This window comes from Mustela putorius, unplaced genomic scaffold, assembly GCF_011764305.1.
Source record: "Mustela putorius furo isolate JIRA1106 unplaced genomic scaffold, ASM1176430v1.1 tig00000129_pilon_pilon_pilon, whole genome shotgun sequence".
Classification (NCBI taxonomy): Eukaryota; Metazoa; Chordata; class Mammalia; order Carnivora; family Mustelidae; genus Mustela; species Mustela putorius.
Genome location: NW_025421290.1, coordinates 17,114,698 through 17,140,560, shown reverse-complemented (window position 1 = coordinate 17,140,560; position 25,863 = coordinate 17,114,698). Strand labels below are relative to the sequence as shown.

Genomic DNA, 25,863 nt, shown 5'->3' with positions numbered 1-25,863 from the left:
TGCTAGATAGAAGCCAGATACGAAATGCCCTATGTGTCCTAAGGAGTTTGAATATACAAGTGATATTTATTGCCTTAGTTCATATTTTCATAAACATTTTGCTAAGTGATTATATCTTTCTTTGACCTACTATCAAAGCAGCCACTTCTATGAAGAGAACACAATTACTTTTAAATTATCTCATTTCATATTTTAGAATCAGAAAATAGCCACAAAAAGTTGTTCTATATGGAAATAAATTTTTTAAATGCTTTCCTAAAGATAGTTGTAATGTAATTGTTGAAAAACAGAGTAAAGATATTCACTTTCCAGGGGCGCCTGGGTGGCTAGTGGTTAAGCCGCTGCCTTCGGCTCAGGTCATGATCTCAGGGTCCTGGGATCGAGTCCCGCATCGGGCTCTCTGCTCAGCAGGGAGCCTGCTTCCTCCTCTCTCTCTCTCTGCCTGCCTCTCTGCCTACTTGTGATTTCTCTCTGTCAAATAAATAAATAAATAAATAAATCTTTTAAAAAAAAAAAGATATTCACTTTCCAGTAATTTAGCAGATTTTGTTAGAACAGATAAATTCTGTAAAGGATTCATTTATTCATTCATCCAATAAATATCTGCATGTCTGCAATGTGCTAAGCTTCCTAGGAAGGTGGTGGTTAAAGAGGATAATTTCCTCAAAAATTTTAGCTGCATATGCAGTTCTTACTCTAGTAATTGTCTCTATCTTTAGCTATTCTTACATTTCATTGTATTCTGATGTAGAATTTCATATTGTTAGAACAATGCATTGTACTACTGACTTTGCTGATCCTTGGTAGAGTTTTTATAGAACTGCTGCACAGTGAGTACAATGGCAGGAGTTTGGGGAAGTATACTGAAGTCTTAAGTGTAAAAGGCAAACTTCATAACTTCAAAACTTTTGAATAACATACCTTTATGATCTTGTGGTAGGGAAGGTTTTCTTAAACAAGAAATAATGATAAATATGATATTAAAATTTAGAACTTCTGTGCACCAAAAGATACTATAAAGAAAATGAAAAGGCAGTCCACAAAATCCAAAAGAGATGTTTATAGAACACATTATTGATTAAAGATTTTATATAACTGATTTATATGAAGGCCATATGAAAAAATCATGTAAATCAGCAAGAAAAAAGAAAATATAAAAGAACAGCTGCAAAAAGGGGCACCCAGGTGGCTCAGTTGGTTAAGCATCTGCCTGCCTTCACCTTAGGTCATGATCCCAGGTTCCTGGCATCAAGTCCCACAATGGGCTCCTTGCTCAGCAGGGAGCTTGCTTCTCCCTCTGCCTGCCACTCTCCCTGCTTGTGCTTTCCCTGGCGTTCTCTTTCTCTTTCTGTCAAATAAATAAAATCTTAAAAAAAAATAAAAAAAAGAACAGGGCGCCTGGGTGGCTCAGTGGGTTAAGCCACTGCCTTCAGCTCAGGTCATGATCTTGGGGTCCTGGGATAGTGTCCTGCTTCGGGTTCTCTGCTCAGCAGGGAGCCTGCTTCCCTCTCTCTCTCTCTGCTTGCTTGTGATCTCTGCCTGTCAAATAAATAAATAAATAAAATCTTAAAAAAAAAGGCTGCAAAAAGACACAAATATATATTACACAGAGAATAACCTGTAAACTTATGAAAAGATACTTAATAATCAGGAAAACCTAAGTTAAACATCAATAAATGCCAACAATTGATGGAATGTAAACTTTCATAAACATTTTGGAAATTTTTTTACTGTCTTATAAAATTGAACATGTATATATCCTATGATTCTGCCATTCTGTTCCTAGGAAACTCTCACAGACCCATACCAGTGGACACCAAAACAAAGAAACATAGTTGCACTGTTCATAGTATCCCTGGTTGGTTTAAGAATAGATACCAATTAAGAAAACACTGGAGCTCAGCCATAACCAATAAACTAATCCAAAACCTATAAACAACTTAAATGACCATCAGTGGGAAAATGGATAAACTTTATAATCACACAGCAAAGTATTACACTGTTGTGAAAGTGAATGACCTAATTGATATAATGAATGAAGCTTGAAGGTTTAATGTTAACTTCTGTATAAAGGAAGTCAAAGGAGACTATAAACTTCACAACATTTTTCTAAAGCTCAGAAAGAAAAACTAGATTTTTTCCCTAAAGCTCAGAAAGAAGAAAAACTAGGTTTTAAAAACAGGTACTTAGCCAAAACTCAGGTTTCTAAATGCATTTGTGGAGGATACAGATTAATAGAATTGGGAGACAGCATACCCGAAGATTCATACTGGTAATATGTGAATTTATGTGAATTTTCCACTCTGTTGGGATTGGTGACCCTAGTCCTTCTATTGTTTAAGGAGCTGTGTAGTCTTGTTTTTCCTAGAAATAGAAACTACATGATTTAGGCATAGTTTATTATTGGGGATTTAAATATAAATTTTTGTATAGTGTATATATATATAATTTATAAAAAGGTAGAATTATGAAAGCAATACTTTCATTACTATTGTCAAATTAATGTTTTTATTATCACTAAAAACTTTAATTATTTATATGGTCAATTAGTAAAGTTTATTTTGAAATTGTGACATTTAAAAAATTTATATTTATTAACATTTAAAATGTAAACAGCTCTACTCTTCTCTTTTCCCAGGATATTATTGCTGGATTCCTATATACCATTTTAATCTTAGCTATCTTCTATCCATTTGTGGACCTGATTGACAACTTCAATCAAACTCACAAATATGCTCCATTAATCATCATCGGGCTTCACTTAGCCTTGGGGATCTTTTCTTTCACTCTTGACACCTGGAGTACATCCCGAGGAGACACAGCTGAGATTCTAGGAAGTGGTGCTGGAATTGCATGTGGATCTCATGTTACCTATAACATAGGTCTAATATTAGATCCTTCTCTGGATGTTCTACCATTAGCTAGGCCCCCCATTACAGTGACTCTGTGTGGAAAAGCCATATTGCGGATCCTCATCGGGATGGTATTTGTATTAATAGTCAGAGATATAATGAAAAAAATCACCATTCCTTTAGCCTGTAAAATCTTCAATATACCATGTGATGATGTTCGAAAAGCAAGACAACACATGGAAGTTGAACTTCCTTATCGGTATATTACCTATGGAATGGTTGGTTTCTCTATCACATTTTTGGTTCCTTACATATTTTTCTTTATTGGTATCTCTTGATGAAGAAATACTGTTTGTAAGAAAGGAGGGTATCAGTTTCCTGTATCTAAAAATATATTCTAGTTAAAAGCCAAATCAGAGTTAGGCTTTTGCAGGAATTTAACTTAAATAATTATTTAAGTAAATTCATAAGAGTCAGTGCATTTTATCATTGCACATCCAGATATTGTTTTAGATGAGCTGAGCTATTTTAACAGGGAGAAAATGATAAGTAGCCATTTAGAATGTTCATGTAATGTTTGGAGAGTTTTATGCTGTTATGAATTGGAGTTATATATAATATATATTAAGATACATAATGTACAGTTATGTATCAAATATATGTTATATATGAAATAATATACCTAAGTTATTTTAAACTGTGGGGCTGTATTATAAAGTCAATAATAATATGCAAACAGTGTACCTGTATATCTTGACTTAATACAGGCACGTTGTTATTAACAGATATATTTAACATTTATTTACTATGGGAGCCATTTCCTAATTGAATTGCGTAATTACTAGGCCAGAATTCATATGCTACCACATAATGATTTACTGCCTCTTTTTACACTGCCATCACCTTTCATGTTACCCATGATGTTGGACATGGGAGGCATTTTTAATGGACCAAATTTTCAGAAAAGTTAGTTTTTTATTCCTTTTTTTTTTAAGTTCTGTACACTGTGTTGAATGTACTTTATTTGCAGTTGTTCTGGACATCAGTTTAATAATTCAGGTACTGAATTTTATTGCTTGCTAATTGTGCCTTTCTGTTGCTGAATTAAGAAATGCCATGTATACTGTGATATAAAAATAAGATGCTAACTCTATCTTAAGTTACATATAATCAGGCAAATATTTTTAAAATACATGTCAAACTAACAGGGCTAGAAGTAAGCCACCCTCAATTCTTCAGCCTTTGCTTGGAAAGAAATGTGGAATGGGCTAAACTTTCTCACTAATTTATTGGGAAGCTAAATGGATAAATATTTGCATTTTTGTAGGTATTTTTCTGTGCATTGTAAGTTACAGGAACAAGATATATTTTTTGTACATTGTCTTGATTGTTTATACTGCAGGTAGATATTTCCAATGAATGGAAATGTAATTGAAATTTATAGATGGGACAATGCACATGCTTCATTTGTAAACAAACCGTTTTTCTAAATTATTTAGAAAGGATTGGGTTTAGCAGTGTTAACTTTTAATACCCATTTATTAGCTACTTAAGGTAAATTATAAAATCTAAAAGTATCAGTATTTCAGATCCTGTTATTTTTTTTTTCAATTTTTATTATTTTCACAGTGGAAAATTTGGGTATTGTATTAAACTATTCTTTATTCTTCTGTCTGTGCCTTTATATTTTGAAGTGTAATTGTAGTTAGGTTAACATTAAGTTTATTTGTAGTAAGTTTTTCATAAAGAAGAGAATTAACTTTCCATACAAATGAGCATCAGGTATGGAATTACTGACTTTAGTGCAATATCTGTCTGATTATCCAGAATTACCACTTAAGATGTTTCTATTTTGGACAGCATAACGATTTGAGCTCATATTTTTATAATTCTGATTGAGAATTTAGGGACATGGTAATTTTTACCAACACGGAATCTGATAATTTTAAATAAAGCAACTACATTTGGGACCTTTACCTATTAGTAGGAAACCAAGGCACTTAGGAACATATCGGTACATTGGAAAATGTGCAAAGAACTTTTCTTTCAAAATGTGTTTAATGAATCGAATTTTGGGGACTATTGCCCATAATTTGGGTCTATGCTATCTTATTAATTTTTATATCTAGCTTAAAAGGTATTTGAAAATACTCCATTTCTTTGTGGTTTATTACTTTCTGTCCTATAATAGTTCATGCTAAGTGTATTTTAAAATAAAAGCCAAATTCAGAATTGAAGGTGTTTTGTTTGCCTTGTATGCATTTGTGTCTGCATTATCTGATAGAGATTTATAATATATGCCTAGGATTTTCATGCTTAGCAGGCTTTTCCTCTGAAGCATTTTATTTAAAATCAGAGTAATATAATATCAGTAATAGAATATCAGTAATAGAAGACACTGAAGTTCTTTAGGGTTCCAACTGACTTTGGGCTCCAATTATGATCATTCTGATGCTGTACTCTTAGTGAAAAGTTTCATAATATTTCTTTAAGAAACTTAATGAATAGGGGTGCCTGGGATGGCTCAGATGGTTAAGCATCTGATTCTTGCTTTCAGCTCAGGTCATCATCTCAGGGTCATGAGATCAAGACCCGCCTTCGGCCCTGTGCACAGTGGGGAGTCTGCTTGAGATTCTGTCCCTCTCCCATTCCCTCCACTCACTCATGCTCACTTGCTCTCTAAAAACAAATAAATAAATGAAATCTTTTTTAAAAAAACAAACTTATAAATAAAATAAATAAGTTTCAGCACACTGTGGCCAATAGTATTATATATAGTTGACTGCTAATTCATTGTTTCAGGAATTAAACATAATATTAGGAATAGGTATTCTTTCTAAGCTGTATAAACATAAGGATATTTCATTCTGTAATTTTTAAATGCTTTGATGGGGCACTTGGCTGACTCCGTAGGTAGAGCACTACTGTCAGGGTTGTGAGTTCAAGCAACACATTGGGGGTAGAGCCTAATTAGAAAAAGATAAAATGTCATGATATATGAATTGCAAAACTAGGTCTGCCAGAAACTCATGTTAAGATCTAATATAAAACAATGCTACTACAGTAGATTTATATAATTATTTTTATTTATTAGCTTTCTTTATACGTAATCCTTATTAAATATTTCAAAGACAACAAAGTGATACAGGTATAATTTATTTACTTATTTAAAGATTTTATTTATTTGAGAAATCACAAGTAGGCAGAGGCAGGCAGAGAGAGAGAGAGAGAGAAGCAGGCTCCCTGCTGAGCAGAGCCCGATGCGATGCGGGGCTTGATCCGAGGACCCTGTGATCATGACTGGAGCCGAAGGCAGAGGCTTAACCCACTGAGCCACCCAGGTGCCCCATATACAAGTATAATTTAAAAGAGAATTTCCAAAAAAAAATTTCCATAAGGATGAGTAAATTCTAGAATGTTGTTGAGTATATGATAACACAGTTTTGTAAAGCAAAGATTTTTTTATTGGCAAAACAATTTCATTCTTGTTAACAAAGAATGTCTTCTCTAGATTTAAAAACCTGTTTAATCTAGACATGAGTAAGAACCGATTTTTTAAATTCAGCTTTAGGGGCATCTGGGTGGGTCAGTCTATTAAGCCTCTAACTCTTGGTTTTGGCTAGTGTCATGATCTCAGGGTCCTGAGATGAAGCCCAAGTTGGGGAGTTGGCTTCTCCCCCTCTGCCTCTGCTCTTCCCCACACCTGCATGTGCATTCTTTCTCTAAAATAAATAAATCTTTAAAAAAATAAGAATCAGCTTTATAGCTGAATTAGCTTTTCTGAAGGGAGCTTTTGTTTGCTAAGGATTTTTTGAGAAAGGGAACAAGCAGAAGTTTGAGAAGAGTACTATAATTGGATATAGTGGATGGTACCATGCAGGGTATTTTGTCAAATTATGGTCATGTTCTTCCAGCTTCTTCTGTAGTAGACATAAGTTAAAAAGAAATCTCTTTACATTTGAATTTTAAGTGTGGTTACTTAAGCTGTAAATAGCACAATAAAAATGAGTTTAACATGCTAACTGTAAAGGACATTTTAGAAAACTCATTTTTCAGCCTACCAAATCACTACAGATCTTTATAAACAAATGCCTTCCTTGTGAGATTCATAGGAGGGAAAACTCAAAGAAAACCAGAAGAAACATTTTTAAAAATAAAAGCATTTACAGAAACAAACACTAGTTTGTTAATACTCAACTACTGGGTATTTAATTTTTGTCTTTTTTCTTTCATCATCTTTAGTCTTGGTGCAATTTCCATAGATAAGTTTAAAGAGCCCAGCACCTAGCACTGCAAGCAAAAGGATATGACAGAATATATTTGCACTGTAGGAGGTTGCCCCTGATTTTCTGAAAGCCAAATGAATTGTAAAACTGCTTTATGTACTATACTAAAAGTATTTTAAAAAGTAGCTTGTACTTCGTTTACTTCTAGGTACATGGGACATAAGAGGCATTCAATTAATACATGTTGAATGAATACTCAGTCCCTACACAGGCTTCAGTATTTGCACTTTTCTGGGGGGAAAAAATTCTACAACTTCCATCAGATCCTCAAAGACATCAATGATCTAAAAAAAGCTAAAAATTACATAATAGCCTACCTGTAAAAGGTTTAGCTGTTCAAAAGTTCAGGTTGTAAATAAATGCTACCAACTTATCTCCTAGGAATTTTCTCACTTTTATGCAAATATTTAAAGGATAATTTAGATTCTCGGGAGGCCTGAGTGGCTCAGTCGGCTAAGCCGCTGCCTTCGGCTCAGGTCATGATCACAGGGTGCTGGGATGGAGTTCCGCCTCGGACTCCTTACTTGGCAGGGAGCCTGCTTCTCTCTCTGACTTTGCCTGCCACACTGCCTGCTTTCTTTCAGTCTCTCTCTCTCTGACAAATAAATAAATAAAATATTAAAAAAAAAAAGGATAATGTAGATTCTTGAAATGTTTTGCCTGTAATTATTACAATGCCCTGGTTTTTAAAAAATTTTTATTTATTTATTTGAGAGAGAGAGAGCATGAGAGGGGAGAGGGTCAGAGGGAGCAGCAGACTCCCTGCTGAGCAAGGAGCCCCATGTAGGAATCAATCCCAGGACTGCAGGACATGACCTGAGCTGAAGACAGTTGCTTAACCAACTGAGCCACCAACTGGCCCCTACCGTGCCCTGTTTTTTTTCTTTTGTTTTCTTTTTAAAAAAGATTGTATTTATTTGTCAGAGAGAGACAGAGAGCCTATATACTATAGTATCCCTATACTATGTGGATGTAAAACTGTTACACCCAGAAACCTGCTAACAGACCATGAGGAAATGGGTCATGAGGATAAGGAAGAGGCTGCAGACCAGCTACAAGCAGCCTTTATGTGTTCTATAATGAGAACTGCCCCCCAGGGGACTCACTCTGGGATTTCCAGCCATGTTCTGGGAATAATGTTGCTGTTTTTCAACTTATTTCTTACCCCACCATACTGAGACTATAACATTTCTTCTATGGATTGAGGTCAGAACCTATCACACATATGACTAACCCCAACTGCTTGAGACATGAAGATTGTGAAAGGTGAGTGTAGAAAGCGTGTTTGCTAGTAGAATCACAGACACCAAAATATGTTCCTCATGTATGAGGTAATCCCCACTACACCTACAACCACCTAATTTTCCTGATTCAACACTGTTGTTCAAGAAGGCTCTTGAGTTATTAAGGGTATGTATGACTTATTTTAAAAAGACATATTTACCTTACAGTTAGCCCTCCAACATGTGACTAACTATTGCAGCTCTCTGAGTACAGGTATTCCATATACATCGTTCACCTGAAATTCTCATTCCAAAGAAACTTGGCTGACTGTTCCATGAGATGGTTTTATAAGTAAAAAGGAAAGATTATAGACTTCTGTTTTGGGGGACTTTAATGCATTCCACGTCATGATATGTTAATGTCTCCTAAAGTTCATTTCAGATTTTGAGCTTGCAAGCAGCAGTTTTGCTCAAATCCTGACTCTGACACTTTACAGAGAACTCTTTTGTCCATTCTTGTGAAAACGGTTGTGTATGAATTCCACTCTTGTGTGAAGACACTAGTACGAAACTGGAATTGACTTTCATGTTCCCATTCTGTGTCTGTTCTCTCTAAAACACAGTGATAAAACAGGTATGTGGAATAAAAGCAACACACTCAAGCCAGTATGTTACAGATGAAGAAATCAGAAGACCAGAAGTTTTGTTTTTACTTTATTTTGGACTTTAACTCTAATTTGCTATACCTTTAGGCACTAGCTCTGTCTTCTATGAGACACAGTTGCCTTCTGCGAGACACAATTGCCTCACCTGACCGCACATAAAATGAAGAGGTCAGACTTGATATTCTCTAAGATCCCTTTCAACATTAAAATTAAACTATATTAGATATTAGACCAAGTAAAAACAAAGGGAATATTTCTATTGTGTGTACTACTAAAATTTAAAGGAAAAAAACACAACTTTTAATCCATTTCCATTAAGGAAATAGAGTTGAGGGAGCATATCTTGTTTTGTCCACAAAAAGTTTGCATACACCCCTTTAAAAAGTTAAAAGTGTCTCAGAAAAGAAACAATGAGTTAATTGCTTTACATGGGTCACAACATTGGTTTGAATGGCAAGGTTTAAAGCGACTTTGAAGTACTACCTAATTCAACTTTTTCTCCAAATAGTTCTGAATTGTAATCACCCTAAATAGTTCTTCATTAAAAAATAAAAGTAGGGGGAAATGGTAGACACCCAAGAGCTCAGTAATTCTATAGTACATTGAAAAAATGGTGCTAGCTATGGGGATGGATGTGTAAATGAAAAAGGAAAAAAAAAATCTTTGGGAATCTCATTCAGAACTAAAACAGAAGAGAATGCTGGATAAGGCATGTTAAATGACATTAAAGCATAAACCTGGTATGAACCTTGAAGATTCATGCTGCATTTCTGAAAATAAGACCCCTGTAACATAAAACATTTTAAAATTGTAGAGCACAGTATCAAGTTATAAATCTTCCTTAAGATTTTATTTGAGAGAAAGAGAGCAGAGCAAGAGAGAGAGCACAAGTGGTGGTGAGAGACAGAGGGTGAGGGAGAAGCAGACTCCCTGCTGAGCACAGAGTGGGATGCAGGGCTGGATCCATGACCCTGGGATCATGACCTGAGATAAAGGCTGATGCTTAACCCATGGAGCCACCGAGGGGCCTCATAAAAATTTTTTAAAGTAAAGTAAGCCAAACATAAAATCCCCCCATAAAATGTTCACCAGAACATTTCTAAAACTTAATAATGTGTACTGCAGAAAGGTATTTTTAAAAATATAAGTTCTGTTAGAAAACAGGACATTATTCCTGAATATCATTCAGTGATTTTCTTATGATGGCTCTACCTTCAACTTCACAACTTTGTGATGGTGCAAAAGTGATATTTATACACTAGAAACTGTACATGGGATTTTGAATTTTTATCTTTTCTGGCTGGTGATAGGTGGTACCATACTCTTGTGATGCTGGGCAGTGGCAGGAGACACTCCTCCCAGTCAGCCAAGTGATGGTGTGGATAATACATACCACAGACACCCATTCTGTGTTTCCCTTTCAGTACAGTATTCAATATTTTACATGATATATCCAACACTTTATTATAAAATAACCTTTGTGTGGGATGATCTTGCCCAATGGAGACTAATGTGTTCTGAGCGCATTTAAGGTAGGCTATGCTAAACTATATTCAGGGGGTAAGGTGTATTAAATGCATTTTTGACTTTGATATTTTCAGCTTAACAGTGGGTTTTACCAGGACATAAACCTGTGTTAAGTGAAGGAAGATCTGTCATTGAAATTAAATCCCAACACCTTCAGAATGTCATCAAGGCCCTACCTAATCTGGCCCTATCTATCTCTTTGACTCAAACTCTGTTCTAATCACAATGGCCTATTTATCTAACTCAAGCATCACAGACTTTGCCACTGCCATCTCCCTTGCCTGGAATATCTGTACCCCTTACCTCTTCATATGGATGCCTTCCCCTCTTCAATCAGTTAAACAGCACTTCTCAATAAAGTGCTCCTTTGTCATCTTATCTAATGGAGACCCCCCTCCCCATCTCCTGCATGTTTTTATCACATCATCTTGCCTTTTGTTCATAGCACTGAAATTACCATGTTTATTTATTTGCTTTTTATATTTTTTTCCCACTAGCATGGAAGCTCTGTGAGGGCAGACCGTATCTGTCATACTCTATGCTTTATTCCCAGCACGTAGATTTCGTAGGGACTCAACACATTTGTTTATGTATGACTGAATGGATCTGCCTTATTATTTTAAAGTGCTGCATGGTATAATTACATAATTCTACCGCAGTTTATTTAACCATCATGCTATTAATGGTCTTTCAGATTGATAATTTTTTGCTATAATAATGCTACTCTGAATATTCTTGTGTTTTTCTTTTCAATTTTATTTTAGAGAGAGTGAGAGTGAGCACATGTGTGTGAGAGCAGGGGGGAGGCGGAGGGAGAGGGAGAATCTCAAGGAGACTCCGTGCTCAGCACACAGCCGGGTGCAGGGCTCCATCTCATGACCCTGAGTTCATGACCTGGGCCAAAATCAAGAGTCCAATGCTTAACTGACTGAGCTACCCAGCCACCACTTCTTGGTCTTTTTGTAATTGCACATGACTACATATAGGCAGGGAGCCAACAAAAGATGAGTAAATAAGATGATATGCTGTCTTCTTCCCCAACATCATTTGTTTCCTTTCCTCACAAAAATTTAAAGAGCTCTCATATATAATTTTTATGTATTTTATTTATTTATTTTTTAAAGTAGGCTCCATGCCCAGTATGGAGCCCAACATAGGTTTGAACTCACAAGCCTGAGATTAGGATGTGAGCTTCGATCAAGAATCGGACAGTTAACCCACCCAGGGCCATTAATACACAAATTTTTAAACATAAAACAAGTTTGTTTGTTTTTTTAATAGCTCAGATCCAAAGAGAAAGCCTTGCATTCTTATATCAAGAATGTATTCTCCGTTCCAATCTTGTTAGATTTCAAATTGTCTCATATCACAAAAATCACCATAGGACTGTAAGAAGATAGAACAGGACTTTTAAAATTACCTCTGCAAATAATCTCAAGTTTGATCTTTAATCATCTCATGGTCTTAATCATCTCTCTTGGTTCCCTGCCTTATATATCTATAGCAATTTATTGAACACTGAACAATTTACTGAACACTGTGCAACTATCATTTTAAATGTTTATTGCTAATTACATTAATTACAAATTAATTACATTACAAATTAATTGTAATTTGTAATTAATTGTAATTTTGTAATTACAATTACAAAATTAATTACATTAATTTTTCCTTTTTACATTAATCTTTATATTAAAAACTTGCTATACTAAAAAAAAGTATGATCCATTTTAAGAAAAATAGCAAGAATTAAACAATAGATTAAATAAGAATTAAACAACAGATCTGCTACTATTGTTCTTCATGGCCAGTAAGTTCTTGTAGTCCTTACTCTATTTCCCCTAGCATCCCAAAATGGTCTTAAAAATAAAGTAACTACAGGGACCCTTGGTAGCTCAGGGGGTTCAGCCTCTGCCATCGGCTCAGGTCATGATCCCAGGGTCCTGGGATGGAGCCCCGCATCAAGCTCTCTGCTCAGCAGGGAGCCTGCTTCCCCCACCCTCTGCCTACTTCTTTGCCTACTTGTGATCTCTCTGTCAAATACATATATAAAATCTTAAAAAAAAAAAAGTTAAAAAAAAAAGTAATTGGGGTGCCTGGGTGGCTCAGTGGGTTAAAGCCTCTGCCTTTGGCTCAGGTCACGATCCCAGGGCCTGGGATCAAGCCCTGCAACGGAATCTCTGCTCAGTGGGGAGCCTGCTTCCCCTCCTCTCTCTCTGCCTACCTCTCTGCCTACTTGTGATCTCTGTCTGTCAAATAAATAAATAAAATCTTTAAAAAAAAAAGTAATTGTCTCGTTTAACGGAATGTTTAGAAGTAGTGGGCTCCAGGCCATGTTTGATCCAGTGAAATCTAAAGCCATGGAAATAGATATAATTGCTTCTGGAGCAATCCCAACACATGTCTCATCTCAAAGACAAACACCAATCAACTAAGTATTTTGCTGAAGAGCTATGTGAAGAATTATTTAAATTCTGTCGATAGGGGGCGCCTGGATGGCTCAGTCAGTTAAGCCTCTGTCTTCAGAGGCTTGATCATGATCCCACATCAGGATCTCAGGATCCTGAGGATCCTGGGATTGAGCCTGCCTCAGGCTCCCTGCTCAGCAGGGAGTCTGCTTCCCCCTCTGCCCTTCCCCCTGCTCCTGCTTTCTCAGTCTCTCTCCCTCTCTACCAAATAAAATCTTTTAAAAAAAGTTCTCTTGATAGGAGTTGATAAATAACAAGATTCAACCAAGTAAGTTTGAAGATCTAATTGGCTTTATTAAACAATTCATGAATTGGGCAGCACTCTATCTAGCATATAGAGAGGCCCTCCAGAAGTTGTATTAAATAGGTTTTTATAGATCAAGGTGGGGGGAGGTGGCAAGAAATCGATTAGCAAAAGAAAAAGATTATTTCGGAGGGGGCTGCTTGCTAAGGGAAAAAGCAAACTGTCTTACATAGATTACCTCATCTTTCTTTGGGGGATGGAGAGGACCCAGATGACAGACTCAATTGGTGCTGATATAAAGAAAAATTTCCTGACTGCCCAGTTAAGGCCACATTTCTGGGGGAGATTCAAACTGCAGTTAGATTGGGTATTAAGCCTGGTCTAAGTGACACCACTCTGGGGCTATGGTTTTCTTTTTTAACAGAATGCTATAGTCAGTGTTGTCTACCAAGGGCAAAGGAGAGAGGAGGTAGAAGATATAAAGCCAACACAAGAAGCACTAAAATCTAGACTAAAAAGGAGCAGAGAGTTCCCAGAAGAACAAAGAGGTCGACAGTGTCTAACCGCTACTAGAAGGATTCAGGATGATGGCAGAAAAAAAGCCATGGATGTCTTGTTTACCTTTACAAAAGAAATTTTAATAGTGTTATGTGGGAGGGTCAGTAGTCAAATTTTAATAATTGATTAAATGATTTATTTTAAATGGAGAAAAGGAACTGGGAAATGAGGCAGTAAATACATTTCTGAGGTTTACAGATTTGTGAAATTGGTGGAGACTCCATGCTAGAACTGATTATGTTACTTACAGTTTTAAAAAGTCTACATTAAATCTTAAGATTAGATTGTATCTGAATCGGTAAGAATGTAAAACCTAAAGCTAACAATATCCATCAAATGACTTTGTAGCACCTGATCATAAGCAATAAAGTAAGCTTTTGTATTTGTCAAACAAAGAGGAAACATTAGGGAACCACATCAAGGGGATCAGCTCGTCTCCCTTAAACTGTGATTCTCAATGCTTAGTCTCTTGACCAGCCGCAGCAGCAGCAGCAGCTGGGAACCAGGTGGAAAGGCAAATTCCTGGCTCCCATCTCAGGCTTTGTGAATTCAAAGCTTAAGCCAGGACCCAATAATTTGCTTAATAAGCCCACCAGGTGATTTGGATGCACACTCCAGTTATTGCATTGTAACAGCACTTTCTCATTAAAGAAGCTACACAGTTACAAAGTTACTAATCCACTTGGTGGGCCTGACCTAGATTCTGTCCTGCCAAACTCTTTCAAGGGGTTAGAGCCAACTAAGTCTTTTAAGGGTAATGTGGTCTATTGACCAGCTGTGGTCTATTAAGCATTGGAAAAAAAACAAACAAACAAGCAAGCTCTGAGCTGGAAGAAATATGATGACTCCGGGGTGGGGCAGCAATCTCCACAAGTAAGAGAACTTCCTCTCTGCAGTGCCCTCTCCCTAACTCCCCATGGCTTGAGCTCAGAAGTCTTAGGCACCCTGAGCCAATTCCTGACACACCAAAACTCCATACAGTAGTTTTTGACACATTCATCTGTGAGGAACAGTTTTCAATTTTTGATTCACTACCCATTTACATGTCCTGCAAAAATTCTTCCCTTTTACAACAATTTATTTGTACATCTATTACAGCTCTATTAAACATTATACTGCATTTCAAAATAGATCCCTTAAGAAGATCCTGCCGTCTAAAAAAGCATGCTTCTCTTGCCAAGTTCTCCCTTTCTGTCTTGTGATTATCTAAGGTCTTTACCTAAAGTAATTAAAATCTGGCTTCCTTATATGATACCAATCTAGTGTCAGAAAACTGATTATCTAGCCAGTCTTTACACGTCATAGGGCTGACGCAGCTGAACCAGTGCTCACTATGCAAGGCTTTCTTACTTTTCTCTGTTGACTGTGATTTGGTTATTTCCACCGGTCCTGGTTACTTCACTGGTCAGTCTGTGTGCTAAGGGCACGAGGCTTTTATGGCAATGTCACACCTACAAACACTATGTATGCCAGGAAAGAAGGTCTAAGATAGAAGAACCTCACAATTTAGAGCTATAATTTTGTGGTTCATATTTGTAAAACTAATAAGAACATTTATTTTTCAGTGTTTTGTTTTGTTTCAGAGAAGGACAGAGAAAGAAAGAGAAGGGGTGGTGGCAGAGAGAGAATCCCAAGCAGGCTTCATGCCTCAGGCAGAGCCCGACTCATGGCTCAGTTTCACAACCCTGAGATCATGAACTGAGCAGAAACCAAGTGTTAGATGCTCAACCGACTGAGCCACCCATGTGCCCCATTAACAGGCATTTTCAATCTTCTATTTAAAAAAAAAACAAACCCTGAAAGGGGTGCCTCCCTCTGTCCCTCTCCCTGCTCACACTCTCTGAAATAAATTTTAAAAATCTTAAAAAAAAAGAAAATGCCCATTAGTGATCAAGATTTATAATAAAAATTCTATTATGGGTTCAATAGATACCTGCACCATCAGTTTCTAGGCACTGTTTATAACAACCTTAAGAGTGACATCTTTCTCTTTCTGAACTTTCTGAACTGAAAACAAATCAATAACAATTCATTTCATTTCAATTAGTACATCCAATTCATTCCAATTAGTACAACAAAAGTCATGTATCACTGTTTACTAATTATCATGCAACAGCATAAACTACTGTTTCAAATTACCTTCATTTATCAACATTTAATTTGACAGGTTTTTTTTTTAAGATTTTATTTATTTGAGGGAGAGAGAGAGAAAGAGGCCCAAGCAGGGGAGGGGCTGAGGGAGAAGTAGGCTCCCGCTGAGCAGGGAGCCCGTGGGCTCCATCCTAGGACCACGGGATCATGAGCTGAGTGGAAGACAGACACTTAACCAACTGAGCCAGCCAGGCACTCTAAATTGACATTATTTTATTGAATACCATAAATATAAAATAATTTCTCTTGCTTCAAGAATAATAATCCTTATAAATCATAGGTTTAAAAGAAAAGAGAAAGGAAGAATGTTTACAAAAGTTCATATAAACCTAACTCTAATGCATTCAATAACGTACATTTAATAACTTCAGTTTTTTCTAGAGTAAACTGAACAAACTGAAGTTTTTGACTTCTCCCTAAATTTATCCAGATATTTCAAATCAGCATTTTATTTTCTGCTATGCAAGCAGAAAGTCCTGAACTTGAAAGTCCTGAACTTCATTTCAGGGGCGCCTGGGTGGCTTAGCTGGTTGAGTGTCTGCCTTCAGCTCAGGTCATGATCTTAGGGTCCTGGAATCGAGCCCCCCATCTGGCTCTCTGCTCAGCAGCGAGTCTGCTTCTCCCTCTCTCTCTGTGATCTCTCTTGCTTTTGGTCTCTCTCAAATAAATAAATAAAACATAAAAAAAAATACTTCACTTTGCGGACATTTGTATTGCAGGAAAAAAAAATCCCACAAATCAGTACCCTAATAATTACAAAACAATAAAACTGGAAAAAAATGTATCTCTCTCTTATGTTACTGTAGCTTAAGACTCCAATAAAAAAACTCACCTGATTAAGGACTGAGGAGATGTAGGGAACACTTTTCTAGGTCCAAAACAAATCAATAACAAGAGGATGAAGACTTTGTAATTAATTAATAAATCAGTTCAAAGTATAAAAGGCTACTATGTATTACCAGATTGGAAATTAATCATTCTCAGACTTACACAGATCTTCCTCTCTACCATGTTCAAAAAAAGCATGACTAATGCAGTGATAGGAATTTCCAACATTATATACATAGCAAATATATCATTAGTAATATTGGTGAAACCTTAACCTACATATGCTACCTTTTTCAAGGTTCACAATATATAAATGTTTCAAATAAGTTCTCAATACAAATTCTGATGATACAGGTTGGATTTAAAAAGATTTTGGTTTATTTCTGTTTATGGTGTTTCTAGGATAGTCTGAATATTTATATCTTATGAAGAGTGTATTCTCAGTAGAATCCAAATTTGTGCTATTTTGAAAATCTAGTAACGTGTGTAACCACATAAGAGTAAAGAGTAAAACAGTAGTTGTTTTTTCCAAAGAAAGAACTTCTGTCTCTTCCTTTGCAGCTATTCCAAACAATATATTGGAGGTTTACAAAATCAGGAAATAACATTAACAACTTACTTTCACTGTCCTGAGAGGCCTAAACTGATCAGCAGTAATTTGAACATTTTTATATTATCTGTACTTCAAAGTGTATTGATTTATAGCTAAATGTCAGTTAAACAAAATTCACCAGAATTCTTTGAGATGTACCATTTAATTAGCTCCCTAAAAATCAGTTGAGTATTTAAAAAAAAAAACAACTTTGGGGGGCACCTGGGTGGCTCAGTGGGTTAAAGCCTCTGCCTTCAGCTCAGGTCATGATCCCAGGGTCCTGGGATGGAGCCCCACATCGCATCAGGCTCTCTGCTCAGCAGGGAGCCTGTTTCTCCTCTCTCTCTGCCTGCCTCTCTGCCTACTTATGATCTCTGTCAAATAAATAAATAAAATCTTTAAAAAGAATAAATAAAAACTTTTTGATGAAAATGTTTTTAATTTCACTAATTTGTTTTAGAGAGAGAGAGAGCACGCACTCTTAAGCGAGTGCAAGAGGGGGAGGACCAGAGGGAAAGGGAGAATTTTTTGTTGTTGTTGAGAGGAAGAATCTTAAACACGCTCTGTGTTCAGTGCCTAGCCCTGACGTAGGCCTCTATCTCACAAACCTGAGATCAAGACCTGAGCTGAAATCAAGAGTCAGACTGCTTAACCTACTGAGCCACTCAGGTGCTCCTAGTGAATATATTTTAAAAGTTCAGGGGTGCCTGGGTGGCTCAGTTGGTTAACTGAGCTGACTCTTGTTGATTTCAGAGTCCTGGGATCCAGCCCTGCGTCAGGCTCTGCACCCAGTGGGAAGTCCACTTGTCCTTCTTCCTCTGCCCCTCCCCTGCACTGCCTTCTGAATTTCATAATAGCTTTAGAAACATGCCTGCATTCTCTGTCTCAAACAGATAAACAAACAGGAACAATAACAAAAATCCAACTTTTAAAAACTAAATAAAAAGTATACACTAGCATATACATCCTTTTACAATTTAAAAATGAGCTATATATATATGGTTCTGTATAATTTTCTTCATTTAAAAATGTGTATGATAAGGGTCTACTTAATTTTAATACCCATTATTGTATTCTTAAAGCATAATTTAACTAGTATTCTATTTGTACATTTGTACATTTAAGATATAGCTATTTTTTTAAAAGATTTTATTTATTTATTTGACAGAGATCAGAAGTAGGCAGAAAGGCAGGCAAAGAGAGAGGAGGAAGCAGGCTCCCTGCTGAGCAGAAAGCCCGATGTGGGACTCGATCCCAGGACTCTGGGATCATGACCTGAGCTGAAGGCAGAGGCTTTAACCCACTGAGCCACCCAGGCGCCCCAAGATAGGCTATTTTTTTAGAAGATTTTATGTATTCATCTGACACACAGCGAGAGAGGGAACACAAGCAGGGGGAGAGTGGGAGAGGGAGGAGGAGAGCCTTCTCACTGTGCAGGGAGCCTGATGCGGGGCTCCATTCCAGGACCCTGGGATTATGACCTGAGCCGAAGGCAGAGGCTTAACTTAAGACTGAGCCACCCAGGGGCCCCGATATCGCTAGGTTTTTAAAAATAGTGATATATAGTTACCATTTTGTATATACATTTTATACATGAATTCAAAGTGGAATTTTTGATTTCTTTGTGTTGGCTATCCTACTTTCCCAAAACTAATGTTGAATAACCTTTGTGTTCATTCTGAAATGTCATCTTTATCTGTACTAAATTCCCATACAGATATTAGTCTTTTTTTGTAGCCTTCACTTAGAGTCGTTGATTTGTTTATCTGATTGCAAGTGTTTCAAGTACTGCACCTTTACAATATGTTTTAATTTCTAGGAAGACTAAATCAATCCTCTACTAATGTTCTTCTTTAAAAAGTTTTTTCCCAGATCTCCTGGCTGGCTCAGTCAGTTGAGTGTCTGACTCTCGGTTTTTGGCTCAGGTCATGAACTAAGTGTCCTGAGATAGAGGCCCACTTTGGGCTCCACATTGGGTATGAAGCCTGCTTGAGATTCTCTCTCTCTCTCTCTGCTCCTTATCCTGCTCATGCATGCTCTCTCTCTCTAAATAAATCTTTAAGAGTAAATTAATCAATCAATTAATTAATTAATTAAAAATGCTTATGGTGGATATAGTATTATTACAATGCTGTAAAAACTCTTGATTATGCATCTTTATGCACATACACCAGTATATCTTTTGCATAAATTATTAGAAACAGAATTGTTGGATCGAAGAGATGTGTGTTTTACCTTTTGACAGTTACTGCCAAATTTGACCACCATAAAATATTTATTTCTCCAATTTTATGCACCCCAATGTATTATTAAATTATTTTAGCTTTGTCATCCAGTGAGTGAAAAAGTGCTGTGGTGCCTGGGTGACTCAGTGGGTTAAGTGTCTGCCTTTAGCTTAGTTCATGATCCCTACGTCCTGGGATCGAGCTCTGCATTGGGCTCCCTGCTCAGTGGGGAGTCTGCTTCTCTCTCTTCCTTTGTGTGCTCTCTCCCTCTCTCTCTCTCAAATAATTATGATTTTTAAAGATTTTTATGTATTTATTTTTTAAAAAGTGGAAAAGTAATATATATTTGTATTTATATTATTATATGTATTTATATTATATATATTATAATACTTATATATTTTATATATATTATATACTTAAATACTTTATACTTTATATATATATACTTTATATATATACATAAGCATTATAAAGTATTAAGTATTATAAAGTATATAAGTATAAAGTATTATAAAATAATGTATGCTTTATATGTATATGTGAACAAATCTCCAAGGTATATTGTTAACTGGCCATTGTATGTCATATGTTATCTGATCTAGGCAAAGAGTCGTTCTGTTGAGGGATGCCTGGGTGGCTTAGTCGGTTAAGCATCTGCCTTTGGCTCAGGTCACGATCTTAGGGTCCTGGGATCAAGTCTTGTGTCTGGCTCCAGAGAGCCCACTTCTCCCTCTCACTGCAGCTCTATTCTCTCTCTCTGACAAATAAGTAAATAAAATCTTTAAAAAAAAAAAAAAAGAATATTTCTGGTGGGAAATATGTTGGTTGCCTCCTGCATGGGAATCTGGGTGGTTGGGATGGGAGTTGAAGGGCAATTTTCTTTTCACTTGTATCTTTGGGGGGGTATATTATTTTTTTTATATCCAACAAGTTTCACTTACTTTCTGTTAGCCCTCATTGATGTTGGAAATGGGGTAGTCACCTAAAAACGGCTCCTAACTGGAAGGTTAAATAACTGATTACCATCTAGAAAAAGGATTCTGAAAATATGGACTGAGGACCCCTGAGGATCTCTAAGACCCAGTCAAGGAATCTGAGAATTCCTCCGTTTTCCTACTCCGTATCTGTAGGAGGCCAGATTTTCTTCAAATACTCAAACTGAAGAACATAATCACGATTGAATCACTGGCAGAGGCACCTATTAGAATTCAGGTATCTTCTATATGCCAGACATTAAGGAGATTTACAAATACGTGAAACAGAGCAACTCTCTTATTACCTATTTTTAAAATACACTTTTCATAAAATGTTACTTATGTTAACATGTAATGGGTTTTAAATTGTTATTTAAAAAGAGGTAAATATTTAAAATTTTTAATTTCAAATACATAACTATTGACATATAAACAAAAGCTCTTTGGGGTCCTGAATAATTTTTAGGAGTGTAAAGGGGTCCTGAGAACAAAATGTTTGAGAATTAGTCTAAAATGCTCATTCTTGGGGCAGCCACCATAGTCCCAGGGTTCTGGGATCCAGCCCGGCATCAGGCTCCCAGCTCGGCAGGGAGCTGCTTCTCTCACTTGTCCCCTGCTGGTTCTCTCTCTCAAATAAATATATAAAATCTTTAAAAATAAGTAAAATAAAATGCTCTATTCATCTTCTCTCTCCCTCCTGGCATCAGCATGTTCCTTCCTACACGTGCAGATCTGTGCACCTGTATTACTGCCTCTACCAGAAGACACAGCACTCTTTGCATTCACCACAGTACTCAGCAATGCTCTGTATGTAAAAGAAGCTCAGTAAGTATTTGCTGAGTTCAAAAATGAATGTTGCGGGGCACCTGGGTGGCTCAGTGGGTTAAAGCCTCTGCCTTTGGCTCAGGTCATGATCCCAGGGTCCTGGGATTGAGCCCCACATCGGGCTCTCTGCTCGGTGGGGAGCCTGCCCCCCCCACCTGCCTCTCCATCTACTTGTGATCTCTATCAAATAAATAAAATCTTAAAAAAAAAAAGAATGTTGCTCTCCCAGTTTTCTTCTAAATCTCTCCTTTTCAAATGTATCTTTGCTTGACCTTGATGCTCAGGTAGCCAGACTTGTCTCTGATTTTTCCTTCGCTGCTGGAACTCAGATCCATGTTTTTCATGTTGTTCCATACCAACCATGGTGACTCATCAGGTGTGGAGAGTGTGGGAGGGAGTCTTGCATTCCCTCTGACTCACACACTAACCTTCCTTAAGATTTGGCATTGTAGCATTATTCTTGCTTAAGAGAGTCTCTGAGTCCCTGTTTACCATCTCAGGTCTAAATACCTCTGCCCCTGTTCATGCTCACAACTTCATCCCACGTACCAAACTTATCTCCCACTAACCCAACACACACCCTCTCTATAAGCAAGCTGATTGCCTCAGTGGCTCCCACATACTCTTTCTCAATGATGGACTTTTTGCACTGGCCATGCCCATCTGGGGGATGTTATCCAAGACAGACTAGATGTTATCCTTCCTTTAATACAAGTTCCGGTCCCACAGTCTCCATTAAATGTGCTTTTCTTTCTTCCTATGTTATCATAGCAAATGGGGGCCTGGCCGCTGTCAAGCTCTGAATGAGATATCAGTGATAAAAAGTTGAAGCAAACACAATCCTTGTCCCCCTCAGGATTGTATCCAACAGGGAGACTGATATGACCATAATAAACAGTATGTTCCATGCATTTAAAATGAATTATCCCACATAATATTCAAAACAACCCTATTCTATGAGCAGATTTACCTTCCATCTAACAAATGAAGCAACTGGACACTAAGCAGATATGTAGCCTGCCCTATCACGTATTACGTGCCAGAGTCTTCTCTACTCCACAGCTGGAGTTCTTAATTATCTTATAATGCTTGCTGAGTAAAAAAGAATCAGAGCACAATGGACAAAGTGATTGGTGAGCAAGAAAGAAAAGCCTTTGTGGGAGGAAGGACAGAACAGGACCAGTAAGAGAAAGTTTCATGTTGTCCTTTTGTATGGCTACAAAAAATTCCAAAACACAAATCACCATTATCAAGGGCATGGAGCTCCGAGTAAGAGACAAACTTGGGCAACGTGTTGCTCTTTCTTTGGATTTCCCACAGAATAAACCATTGTCCATACTTTTATTGAATCATCAAATGCACGGAAGTGCTTATTTTTTATGCATCTGTTTCTACCATTAGACCTTCCTACATCCATTAGCTCACAGTAGGTGCTCAATCGATGTTCTGGAAGGAATAAGTGATTGGAGTGCAAATTGAGGCTGGGGAGAGAGGGCTGATAAATGAGATCGGAAGGCAGGAGCCAGCCTGATTTTAGAGACCAGACTCTGGAGATGAAAGGCTTAACTGCAGGCAAAAGGGAACAAGGAAGCTAGCAAGGTATTTGTTAATACTACTTATTATTTTGCAAAGCAATTAAAGTCTACACTTTAAGGGGCACCTGGTTGGCTCAATCAGTAGAGCACAGAACTCTTTCTTTTTTTAAGATTTTATTTTTAAAATTTTAAAACTTATTTAATTTATTTTTATTTATTTTTTTGTCAGATTGAGAGAGGAAGGGAAGAGCAGAGGGAGAGTGAGAAGCAGGCTCCCTGATGTGGGGCTCGATCCCAAGACCCTGAGATCATAACCTGAGTTGAAGGCAGACACTTAACAACTGAGCCACCCACGTGCCCCCGCATGCTATTCTTGATCTCAATGTCATGAGTTCGAAGCCTTGTATTGGGCATAGGGCTTACAAAAAAAACAAAAAAAAGTCTACAGTTTTAAAAAAGACATACTAAAAGGATCATGATTCGAACAGTAGGCATGCTCTACTCCCAGTCCTATTTTCAGACAACTATCCTAAACTCTCAGGTGTTTACCCAAATTTAAGCCATTTAATTTTAAAAGATTTTATTTATTTGACAGAGAGACACAGCCAGAAAGGGAACACAAGCAGGGGGAGTGGGAGAGGGAGAAGCAGGCCTCCCGCCAAGCAGGGAGCCCAATGTGAGGCTCAATCCCATGAGGACCCTGGGCTCATGACCTGAGGCCGAAGACACCCAATAACTGAGCCACTGAGGCACCTCTACAGCCATATTTCTAAACAATGCTCTTAAGGGATATTTTATTTTTAAGATTTTAAAATTTATTTCAGAGCAAGAGAGAGTACAAGACAGAGAGAGAGCACGAGTGGGGTGAAGGGCGAAGGAGAAGCAGTCTCTCCACTGAGGAGGGAGCCCCATAGTGGGGTTGATCCTAGGACCTGAGCGGAAGTCAAATGTTTAACCAACTGAGCCACAAAGGAGCCCATTATAGGTTATTTAAAAATTGATTTTAGATACTGACTTCCCACCCTGGTGGAAGAGTTCATTCTGCCAAGGTCTTACCACTCCTGCCCCAAACTATCATTAATGCTCTTTAGATCTTCTCTGTAGGCCTAGAATACTGACATTTTACAATAACATACATCTTCTTCTTTTTTTTTAAATCAACACTGGGCTTGAATTCCTGACCCCGAGATTAAGACCTGAGCTGAGATCAAGAGTTGGACACTTAACTGACTGAGCCACCCAGGTGCCCCTACAGTAACATACCGTAGTTGTGTGTTCTCATTCACTCTTTGGGAGACATAATAAAGACTCATGTCCTTCTGTTCTAGGACATGTTTTTGAATTATTTCTTTGATAGATGCCGGTCTTCCATTTTCTTTCTTCTCTCTTTCTGGACCTCATATTAACTGAACCTTAGAAGTTCTTCAAAATTTTTTTCTTCTGAAGACATATATCATATGATTTTATTCATATACGGCATTTAAGAAACAAAACAAATGAACAAAGGAGAAAAAAGAGACAAACCAAAAAACAGACTCTTAACTACAGAGAACAAACTGATGGTTACCAGATGGGTGGTGGGTGGAGGGATGGGTGAAATAAGTGATGGGGATTAAGGAGCACATTTGTAATGAACACCAGGTGATGTATGGAAGCAATGAATCACTATATTGTACACCTGAAACTAATATAACACTGTATGTTAACTATACTGGAATTAAAATTAAAAACTGAATAGAAATGTTTTTTCTTCTCTTCTCCTTTTCTTTGCTTTTATCCTACCTTTAAAAAAAAAAAGATTTATTTATTTATTTGAAAGAGAGTGAGAGGAGGAGTGGGGTAGGAGCAGAGGAAAAGAGGAAAGCAGACTCCCCGCTGAGCAGGGAGCCTGATGCAGGGTTCGATTCCAGGATCATGACCTAAGCTGAAGGTAGATGCTTTACGAACTGAGCCTCCCAGGTGTCCCTTTATTCTACTCCCAGGTGTCCCTTTATTCTACTTTCTGTGAGAATTCTTTCATTTCCAAGAGCTCTTTCTTGTTAACTAATAACATACTTTATATACATATATAATACGTACCTAATATAGACCTGTATGTTGTGTATCTCTTTTACATACACACATATGTATAATGTATATCAAACTTTCTTATAACTGATATATGTAGTTAGATATTACATATAATTACATACATAATTACATGTAACATCATGTTATTCTTTTATGGAAGCAAACTCCTTATCAGTATAATAGAAATTATTTTGGGCACCTGGGTGGCTCAGGTTGGTTGAGAGACCAACTCTTGATTTTGGCTCAGGTCATGAACTCAGGATGGTGAGATGGAGCCACGTGTTGGGCTCCATGCTCAGGAGGGGTTGGCTCTAAGGATTCTCCCTCTCACTCTGCCCCTCCTCCCTGCTCATGCTCACAGCTCACTCATGCGCTCTTTCTCTAATAAATCAATCTTTGAAAAAGAATTATTTTATTTACTATACTTTTTAAAAGATTTTGTTTTTATTTGAGATAGAGTGAGAGCATAAGAGTGTGAGAGAGCACAAGCAGTAGGAGCATCAGAGGAAGAGGGAGAAGCAGACTCTACACTGAGCAGGGTGCCCCATGTGGGGCCCTATCCCAGGACTCTGGGAACACGACCTGAGATGAAGGCTTTATCAACTGAGCCACCCAGGTGCCCTGAGAAAAATTATTTTAATTTTTTTAAAGATTCTATTTATTTGACAGAGAGAGAGAGAGAGATCACAAGTAGGCAAAGAGGCAGAGAGAGAAAGAAGGGGAAGCAGGCTCCTCACTCAGCAGAGATCCCAATGTGGGGCTTGATTCCAGGACCCTGAGACAATGACCTGAGCCGAAGGCAGAGGCCTAACCCACTGAACCACCCAGATGCCCTGA

At 37.4% G+C, this 25,863-nt stretch overlaps 1 protein-coding gene and 1 long non-coding RNA gene across 2 annotated transcripts in view; one reads left to right on the top strand and one right to left on the bottom strand.

Annotated features, from left to right (window-relative positions):
* SGPP1 (sphingosine-1-phosphate phosphatase 1) overlaps positions 1-5,089 on the top strand; it is a 35,136-nt gene extending 30,047 nt beyond the window's left edge. The window contains exon 3 of the mRNA XM_004738904.2: positions 2,639-5,089. Within this exon, the coding sequence (XP_004738961.1) occupies positions 2,639-3,190 (552 nt within the window). The 3' untranslated portion in view covers positions 3,191-5,089. The remainder of the gene's footprint in view (positions 1-2,638) is intronic.
* Positions 1-25,863, bottom strand: part of LOC123389193 — a 51,535-nt gene that overhangs the window by 14,854 nt on the left and 10,818 nt on the right. The window lies entirely within an intron of this gene.